This window comes from Armigeres subalbatus, chromosome 1, assembly GCF_024139115.2.
Source record: "Armigeres subalbatus isolate Guangzhou_Male chromosome 1, GZ_Asu_2, whole genome shotgun sequence".
NCBI lineage: Eukaryota > Metazoa > Arthropoda > Insecta > Diptera > Culicidae > Armigeres > Armigeres subalbatus.
This window is the reverse complement of record NC_085139.1, coordinates 157,386,465-157,396,524: the sequence shown is the minus strand read 5'-3', so window position 1 is coordinate 157,396,524 and position 10,060 is coordinate 157,386,465. Positions and strand designations below refer to the sequence as shown.

Below are 10,060 nucleotides of genomic sequence, written 5' to 3'. Positions count from 1 at the left end.
TACTGCCCGATTGATAATGATCTGAAGAACATAACAAGGAACAATGATCCGCTGTTCGTGTTTGGTGAGCTGAATGCGAGGCACCGGCAATGGAACTACAGAAAAGCCAACAAGGCTGGATCCAATCTTCAAACAGGATAACATGGCTAACATCGACCAAGCAATTGATGAGTTCACACAAACACTGCTGGGTGCTGAAAACGCTGCTGTTATTTTAGTTCACACTCGCCAAAAATACCAGATTACTCATCGCACTTCGGAATCGCCGACGTCGCTAATGGATAAGAACTAGAAACCATATTTTCAAACAAATCCCCCATCGCTCAATACCAGAATTGTAGAGGAATGTAACCAGAACCGGGGGCCCTTTCTTAGCCTAGCGATAAGACGTGAGGACCTGAGGCTTGCTTGGGGTTGATCCTGGTGCCGGTCTAGGCCGGATTGGAAATTGTCTCGATTTCCCTGGGCCTAAAAGTATCATCGTGCTAGCCTCACGATATACGAATGCAACAATGGTACCTTGGCGTAGAAACCTCGCAGTTAATAACAGTAGTGGAGGATGTAATACGAATAAGAAGAAGAAGTAACTAGAACCGATTTCAAAAATTCAGAGAAACACTTCAGACTATGGAACACGATAGTAACCATTTGTGGATGCTAGTTTTCGCTCCCTCGGCGAATGCCAAAGTGCTTGCGGACAGTTTTGCCAAATTCAATGGTATTGTGGAGGTGTCAATAGCGCTGTAGGACAGGCATAACACTTCGGGTCTCCGGACCTGCTATAAAAAGTTTGTTTTTAGAGCGAACATATTGCCATTACATACAGGACTACCGCTCCTGGACAACTCATATATCCCATATACCAGATATACCAGAAAGGCAAACATAACTACCTAAATGTATGTTCATGTACTGATCTTTATTGAAGCAGCATGTCTAAAAGCACAAGCTAAGCGCTATTAATGAATGAGAATCAATTTGAGAACACTAAAACGTGATTTGGGCAAGATAGCTCCAGGATACACAATTGCAACTTATAGTTCATCACTGACCGCTTCGTTTACCACTTTTCCGGGCTTGAACGAATTCATTATGTTCAGTCTTAAATTGAAAAGAGCTCTCTGATTGTCACTCAGTTTATCCTTCAGTAGGTGAGTGACGCGTTCCTTCTCTTTCTGGATATATTCTTTGACCGACTGATCCGATTGTGTCATTTTCCTCATTAGAGCCAAATATATCTGGAATGATTTCTGTGCTTTCTCTGAATCGAAGAGGGCCTTCATTTGTTCTACCTTGGAATAGATCTGAAGCAACGCTTCTTTCGAATTTTTGGGGCAGGAGAACTTTGCGGCCAGCTCGTCTACTTCCTTTAAACAGCCCGGCAACCCGATGTACAGATCAGTGTTTGCGCTGATGAATTTACGCAGGTTTTCGACCGTGATGGGGTCGTCTTCCGGATAGTCCACATACTTGTCCAAGGTGTCGTTGTTGAACAGCTTTATGACGGGGTATTTTTCTGGAATATTGAACCGCTTTCCCAGGTCTGCGTTTTCCTTTTCTCCATAGTCCTTAATGCCAACCAAGGCGAAGAGCAAGTCATCTTGAATACAGATGTTAATGCAATATTAGTGTCACATTGATTTGATAAGATTTTTTTAGAACTCACCCAGGTCCTCATTGCTTTCCAGTGCGAAACTAGTAAATGCTTCATGCTTCTCGCCGTACGGAAATGCGACGTCGAACTTGACCAACGTATAGCTGAATCGTTTGACTATTTTATCGAAGCTCAACTTGTCCAGTTCTACACAGCCGTTGGAGGCCCAAGTCACCCCAGTGTAGAATGTTACGAGTAAGGGAATTGCTATTAGTCGATACATGTCTCTTGTGATTGCTGAAATATACGAATAGGATTCTCAATACATTCATTCATAAATAATTATACATCGCGAAATTGTTAAGTTTACAAAATAGGATAAATAGAATAAAAGATTAGAAGCTTTTATACATTTACCCACTTATACCGCTGTACCGTAACCAAAGTCGAGATGATCAATGATCTGTTGGTAGTGTTTTCTCGTAATCAATAAGATATGTTTTTGTCAGTAATTAATATTACGTGAATTTATTATCATGAAACGCTTCCGACAATCATTACGACCCGCAAACATCCTAAACTCTACTGAGAATCGAACCTACTGGTAGTTCAACAAAATATTCGTTTTGCTCTTCAAAACGTATTTAATAATAAATTGTGGTTGCAAAATGATCCGCTCACCCTGGTTTACGATATTCAGTAGTGTTAGAAGACGCTAATGATATTGCATGCACTGATACTTATTATTCTGCGCTATGTTAATTATGATGACATGACATGGGATAGTCACCGGCCGGCACTATCAATGTTGAAATATCAAATACACGTATGCCATTCAGAAATCAATTTGAGAAGTATGCCTAGTATTCGGTTTAATCTAGATTCTGTTTCTCTTAACATGGTGAATAATTATCTATCGACCTAGCATTATATCCGATATTTGAATATAAATGTAAGCACGAGTCGCTCTCTGCTGTGCATAATGATACTAATCAATGAAAGAAATGTTGAGATAGTTATGCTTACCAAAATCTATGTCAACCCATATAAAAATAAAATCGTCACTTTATGTTCTGGTCGTACCGGCAAGTATTTGCACAACCTATTCTCCTGATCACACCACTCACACCGACTGATAGATGGTGACTGCAGGCTGGATATGTTGGGTATGTTTACCGTTTACCTGGTGTGAATACATACACACCGTCTGGATAGCATATTGCAGCGGTTTTCAACGTCGGATTCTCCAAAGCCCACCTAATAGTAATTTGATGACTATTCACTTGATATTGGCAACAGCTTAAGGGTAGCGACTCATCTTCAAAATAAAAATTTTCTGATTTTTTCATGTTTTTTATTTTTTAATAAATTTCCAGAATTATAAAAATACGTCAAATGGTCGGGGTTCTGCCAAACCACACCAAGCGGCTTTTTGACTGACTTGTGATATTTGGCTCACCGTAGCACCAAGTTAGAATTCGGAAGTCGGGACTTCCGAACCGAACTTTCTTCCGAAGTTTTATTTGTCAAACTAATTGATGCTTTGTTTAGCGCATCTTTAGGCGAATCCAGCGCACTACTTCCGAAGTTGGGAAAGTTGCCTGTATGTGGAGAAAAATCCAACTTCGGTATAAAAAGCGGTATAAATTTATTCCGGATAGACAATATAATGATAAACATATCATATCAATGCATACGTCAAGTTGTTGTAGGATATCCTCAGTTATGGGATTGACGGATATCCGATACGATTTGTGATCTGAATCTGCCAAACGAAAGCATGGGTATTTTTTTGGTTGGCGCTTGGTACGATATGGCAGAACCCCGGACAAATGATTATTATTATTTATTCAAACTAAGGCCGAAGTAGCCTTTGCGGTATATAAGAGTCTTCTCCATTCAGCTCGGTCCATGGCTATACCCGTCGCCAACCACGCAGTCTACGAAGAGTCCGCAAGTCATCTTCCACCTGATCGATCCACCTTGCCCGCAAGGTGCACTTCGCCTTCTTGTTCCCGTCGGATCGTAGTCGAGAACCATTTTCATCGGATTACTGTCCGACATTCTGGCTACGGCACACCGCAGTAGAGTGGGGCGCAGTTATATGGAAAAACGCAAACTTCGTCCGATCAAGTGAGATCAAGGTTTTTCTGAATCGTTTTGGGACCCCAATCAACTGTGCAAAATATGGGCTCGATTGGTTGCAACCTCGCATGCCGCATCGCGTTTTCAATTTACATGGAGATTAGTATGGAAAAACGTACTTTTTTACATTTTTGCTCTTAGCGGCTTCAATTTATCATCAATCACGTGACTTAATACGTTAGCATATAGTCTGAAATATGCCGAAAGACTTTGCCGAAGAAGGTACGTAGCTAGAAGGTCTACAAAAAATGTTATTGCGTTTCGAAAATTGATTGTTTAAACCATATGCAAGAAATTAATGTTTCTGCCAGCACTACCGGACAACCTATCGTTATCGAAGGGCAAACCCCATCTTCCTTCTTGTCGGATATTTTTCTTTGTGAAATAATTCCGGATAGCTCCTGTAGTATATATTGTTAGCACTTAATTATTGACCAAAAAATGTAGATGTAGTTCAGTGTGAATTTCGAACTAACTTCGAATCAATGTGATGATGTGATGATGATGACATGAAAGCGATAAACAAAATGATTGATTGTGGTTTCCGCTGTGTGTGTGTGTTTGAATTCACGATGCAAACGATCTGCGGATTATGCATCATTCGAGTTGGTGACTGTCACTGAAGAAAGAAAGAGAAGGTGGACGAAGGGTATACACTAGCGTGCATGAAATGGATTGTACGCTAAAATCCACCTTGTATGAGTGTTGGTATTCATTCAGAGGCGAGAGCTTCGGTTTTTCTGTATAAAGCGACTTCTCGACATTCTGTTGGCTAATCTTGAAGCGGCATGTTGACTAGTCTTGCGAGTGCCTGTTCAGGAGCGTTTTCGGTTACGACAGCTCCCATTAGCTTTGAAGCCCTAAGGGATCAATTATTTTGAAATAACACTCAGTCAAATTTTTGGTCTATGTAGTTCGGCAGTGCTGGCAGAATAAACGATTTTTTGCATATGGTTTGAACACTCAATGTTCGAAGCGTTATAACTTTTTTCGTGGACGTTCCAGCAACGTGCTATCTTCAGCAAAGTTTTTCGGCATCCTTTGGGTTATACTTTAACGCAATGTGCCACTTGGTTTACGATGAACTGAAACCTCTAGTAGCAGTAATGCAAAAATATACCTTCTCCCATACTAATTTCCATACAAACTTCAACCGCGATGCGGAAAGCGAGGATGCAACCAATCAATCCCAAATTCTGCACAGTCGTTCAGGACCCAGAATGGCTTCGAAAAATCATTGATTTGAAAAAATGACCATGACGCCCCACTCTACCTCCGCAGTCTTCCGATTTTCGCGGTGTGAACGATGGATGGTTCTCCCATCAGCGTACCGTCCGCCATCTGCACCCCACCATAGATGGTACGCAACACTTTCCTTTCGAAAACTCCCAGTGCGCGTTGGTCCTCCACGAGAATCGTCCAGGTCTCGTGTCCGTAGAGAACTACCGGTCTAATAAGCGTTTTGTAGATAGTCAGTTTGGTACGGCGGCGATCTCTATTCGATCGGAGCGTCTTGCGGAGTCCAAAGTACGTATGATTTCCAGCTACTATGCGTCTCCGAATTTCTCTGCTGGTCTCACCAGTGAGCCCAAGTACACGAATTATTCAACCACCTTGATTTCGTCACCACTGATAGAAATTCGTGGTGGGTGGCTTACATTGACCTCTCTTGAGCCTCTTCTTATCATGTACTTCGTCTTTGACGTGTTGAATAGAATATATCGTACATATATTGTTTGTTCGATAAGCTATATGGTACTTTTTTATACGGGTTATCGGCGGAAAATTTTCCCTGACAAAACCCGGAGCAAAATCCCGTAACAAATCCCACAGACACGTTTTCCGAACTGTAAACCAGCCTTAAGCCCCAAACGCAATATAACGGAACGGCGACGGAAACGGCAAATTTGACAGAAAATATATGGGCTAACTGTCAAATTTTCCGTTTCCGTCGCCGTTCCGTTGTATTGCGTTTGGGGCTTTGAAAGTACATTTTTGTGAAATTTTAGTAAGACGATGCGTCACAGATGAGGGTGGTGGGTATAAAGGAAATGTTACAAACAAATCACGGAGGGGTGGGTGGGGGTTCAATTCTTTGTTTTTTTTTGCGTTATGTAATTTGTGAATGAGCCCAGTCGTTTTGAAAATTTGGTCACATTTGGTATTGACTTAAAACATCAGGTAAACCAAACGGAAATAACCCTCAGTTTAATCCAAGTGTTTAAACACCCCTGACAGTAAAGAACCTTACAAAGTGCATTCGTCATCAGCTGTTGACAGCTGACTGACAACTCATGCAACAAGAGGAAAACTAAAACCGATTTCGTCCAACAAATTCGGCTACTTTTGGTAAGAAATCAAATCTTTTTCTATCAAATTATTCTGATTTTTGCATTATTTTCAATTCTTGATTTGTTTTAGATAGTGCCAATCTTCAAGTTCAGTAATCCTGAGATGGCAGGTTACAATGAAGAGCAGTTTTGGGCAAACCAAAACAGTCACTCGACAGCCTACGATGGGTTTGGAGATCAGTCACAAAATTTTGGTAAGTTTGATATCCGCGATCTAATTAATCTAAATATAACGTTCTGTCGGTAGAATTTCAGTCATTCGATCAAAATGCAAGCTTCTTCCCACCGAATGCCTATCCTTCGCCACAACAGCAGCAGGGCTATGGACAGCCATCGATTTTCACTCCGGAGATGTCTTCTGCCGGAATGTCCCAGGGTTTTGGCGCTCCCAACGATATCCCCGGTACAGGACCAGGAGTTGATCCGAGTGAGTTCGACGAACCTCCGCTGTTAGATGAGCTTGAAATTTATCCGCAGCGAATCATGGACAAGTCACTGGCTGTGCTGAATCCGTTCCACAAGCAAGGTCTGGTAGACAGTCCAGAGTACTTCTTCAAAGAAACGGATCTTGCGGGACCGATCGCCTTCTGTTTGACGTTGGCCGCCTGCTTGTTTGTGTCCGGAAGTAAGGCCCAGTTCGGTTACATCTACGGTCTGTGTGTTATTTCGGTGGTGGTGATGTACGTCTTGATCACATTGATGTGTAATTCGACGGAGAATTACGTGACGATAACGGCCGTGGCAAGCATCCTAGGTTATAGCATCCTGCCGATCGTTTGGCTTTCGATTGTGGGCGTTTTCTTTGCGTTGAATTCTTCGTTCGGAATCGTGTTGGCAGCCTGTGCCATCTTCCTGGCGACGATGAGCTGCAGTCGAATTTTCTGCATTATGACCGGCGATCCGCACCAGCGATACCTGATCGCTTATCCGTGCGCATTAGTTTACATTATCTTTACGCTTCTGGTGCTGTTCTGAATGAACAAGCATTGTATATTTCTTTTCGATTAGTTGTACCCAGTTAAAGGATCTAATAAACGCATTACAATTATTTTCGTAATACAGATTTTTCAATTAAAACTTTTTTTACATGCTACAGATGTTTATAGCCTAAATACATTAATTCAAATTGGTACATATTCAGTGTGAAAAATGAAGAGGTTTCCGCCCTTATGTAGTATGGCAAGGAAAATTTATATCGAAAATTTCATTATCACTGCCATTATTCGAACTAATCACACGACATGTAGATTGCATCCAAATTCCTATTTTACATCCAGTCAATGGCATGCTATATTGGGAACTCTACACGCATATGAAAGTGCTTGAGCATCGTGACTTTATATGATCACGGATTCGAAGAATGTGACAAAAATGAGATGCATGTTTGTAGGAAAAAAATATATCCTCGACGAAGTGCCAAGAAAGCCACTGGGGAAATCATAAAGCTAAGCGGTGGAAGATTGAGGAACAAGTGGGATGGGAGTTTACAGCGGCGAGTGTTGATTGCAGCATATTTAGTAGTGTTGGGCAGTCGATGTTTACGGCGACTTCTATAGTTTGGTAGGTGTTCCCTCCATCTAAAGCGCCATATAGAGCAAAAAGGAAACCCAGCTGTGATGATGTCTTCAAAAAATAAATGCTACTTGGTCCTTGAACGTCATTTTTAAAACAATGCGAAACTTACAGTAGCCTTGCGAGCAAAGGCGTAGGTTTGCCAATCCGGAGATGGCGAGTTCGATTGTCAGTCCGTTGGAAACTTGCTCGACACCCTGGGCATAGTGTTCCATTGTTACTTGCCATACAAGAGACAAACTCATGCATTGGCAGGCATCAGTGGCGTAGCCAGAAAATTGGTCTGGGGTGAAATTTTCTGAAAATTGGGGGTGGTATTATGTCCTTTCCAAAATGAAGATTAGATTATTAGAATCAATTGAAAAGCTGGCCAAGTTGTTCAAGTTAGAATGTAGAGCCAAGAAGAAGGTGCTACAAAACAGTTGATCTAATTTTTATATATTTTTTTTGGGGATGTCCTTACAAGTCAAGATGATACGATGTATACGCTTGTGAAGCTGCGTCGTCCAACCAGTAAATCCGTCAGACTTGGATTGTATTTTAATTATTTAGTATTTGGCTTGGATTTGGATTAAGGGTTCATGGCATTGTATATGGGTTGTATTGCGATTGGATTTTAAAGAATTTTTATTGGGTTCGGATTGGAATTTGATTGGATTTGAATTGGATTAGATTTCAATTTATTTCGGAATTGAATTGAAATTGAATTTTTTTTTGGATTGGATTGAGTTTGGATTTAGATTGGATTTGGACTAGATTTGTATTGGATTTAAATTGGATTAAATTAGATTTTGTTTTGATTTGGATTAAATACGGATTAGATTGGAATTGGATTAAATTGGATGCAGACAGAATCGACAGAATTTTATTAAAAATTGTCTCTGTTGAATTTCATTTTATCGCCAACACGAAGGCAAGCAATCGACGACGATGTCAGTTTGCGGGCGCTGGCCACGTCTTATTCATCGTGAACGCCCACGTGGCATACTTTTCGCGACCCTTCAGCTTCTCGATGATTGGCAAAGCGACAGCGTTGATCCGTCCTGCGGCCTTCAATCCAGCTCCGCTTCCATAATTTCCGTCTAACTAATTTGTTGAAACTATTTTTACTTTTCACTTGGCAATGGCCATACGCTGGGCCCATAACCTTTTGCAGAGTGAAATGAAAACGACCGGTTAGAATGAATGATTAACGAAGGACTAATGCAAAATTTATTTTAGTTCAAACCACAGGTTGCTACGGTTTGTCATGTGTTGTTATGGTAACTTAGATTATATAACAAAAGATACATTACGCACTAGTTCGATGCTAATTGAAAGTCAATGACTACTGCGATTGCAACAGTTACCATGGTGTTATCTTCTCCAGTAGTTATGAACGATGTACCACAGACGATGTCTGTGGATGTACTATACCGCTCATAAAAAAATCTACTACTCCGCTAATTTTTAATCGCAACAGATTAGTCGCCCAAGAAAAACATACCGCCAGAATAAAAGCTACTTTGATATTTTTAAAAATTCAGCAGACACGTGGTGGATTGTGGCGATGGATGCTTTGATAGCACGTGCTATTTGTACTGCGGATAAATTTTTCACATCTATGAAGAGCCTTGGAAAATGATCACCAAAGTTGTCATTTTGTTGCAAGGCACAATAGGGCACAGTATGTGTTGAAATAAATTTATTCGCACCACCAGTACACCGTTTGAAATAATATCATATGCGGCGACAGGGCCACCCTCTCGGGGCAAGACGAGCAAGGACCAAAAATTATATTAAAAGTGTGCTGAATATATTTAGAACGGGTGACACATTCCTTGCACTTCTAGGGATTAAGTTCAAATGATGTTTCGATTTAAAATGTCGAATTCCATGTTGATTTGTGTTGTGAATAGCAGAGTAATGAAAAGACTACTGCTTCTGGTGACGGTATAATTCAAACTGATTTTATTTATCTAGTCAAAGCTCATGGCTACTACGATCTAATTATTGACTACAGCTGCTACGATTGGTTTGCTCGTTCTTGACACCCCTCCTCAAACTGATCGTGGGAAAACTCCAATGCTCGAACAGTGCTTCCGGATCAGCATCACGGGCAATCCTTTCGTCAATCTGCTTGCTGCTCACTCGTTGAAATGTAGCGAACTTCAAGCTTCTTCATGGCTACACACTCACGCACAAAATGCAGCTTGACGTCGGTGTGCTTCAGTCGCTTCGAAGGTCCAGCCGACTCCATAATCGCGATGGTTGATTGGTTGTCCTCGTACAATAGTGGCGATCGCCCTTCTTGCATTCCTAACTCACCTAAGACTTTTTGGATCCAAATGGCCTAACACGCTGCATCTGCTAGAGCGGAACACTCCGCTTCGGTCGACGACAAGGATACGGTGCTCTG

The 10,060-nt window shown here is 41.3% G+C and overlaps 2 protein-coding genes across 4 annotated transcripts; one reads left to right on the top strand and one right to left on the bottom strand.

Moving 5' to 3' along the window:
- Positions 1 to 900: 900 nt before the first annotated feature.
- Positions 901 to 2,779, bottom strand: LOC134207808 (protein windbeutel). 2 transcript variants are annotated; one of them, XM_062683742.1, is made up of 3 exons: positions 2,621 to 2,779; positions 1,667 to 1,891; positions 901 to 1,600 (listed from the first exon to the last, which is right to left on the bottom strand). In XM_062683742.1, exons 2-3 carry the CDS (start codon positions 1,875 to 1,877, stop codon positions 1,035 to 1,037), a joined length of 777 nt encoding a protein of 258 aa, XP_062539726.1. In that variant the 5' UTR covers positions 1,878 to 1,891; positions 2,621 to 2,779; the 3' UTR covers positions 901 to 1,034. The 2 variants fall into 2 exon arrangements, with proteins under 2 accessions (XP_062539726.1, XP_062539734.1); XM_062683750.1 differs by lacking the exon at positions 2,621 to 2,779 and adding an exon at positions 2,012 to 2,165.
- A 3,173-nt stretch (positions 2,780 to 5,952) lies between these two features.
- On the top strand, positions 5,953 to 7,147 carry LOC134207798 (protein YIPF5 homolog). 2 transcript variants are annotated; one of them, XM_062683720.1, is made up of 3 exons: positions 5,953 to 6,088; positions 6,161 to 6,284; positions 6,338 to 7,147. In XM_062683720.1, the coding sequence occupies exons 2-3, from the start codon at positions 6,194 to 6,196 to the stop codon at positions 7,063 to 7,065; spliced, it is 819 nt and encodes a 272-aa protein (XP_062539704.1). In that variant the 5' UTR covers positions 5,953 to 6,088; positions 6,161 to 6,193; the 3' UTR covers positions 7,066 to 7,147. The 2 variants fall into 2 exon arrangements, with proteins under 2 accessions (XP_062539704.1, XP_062539714.1); XM_062683730.1 differs by having other exon boundaries at positions 6,019 to 6,088; positions 6,165 to 6,284.
- The last annotated feature ends 2,913 nt before the right edge of the window (positions 7,148 to 10,060 follow it).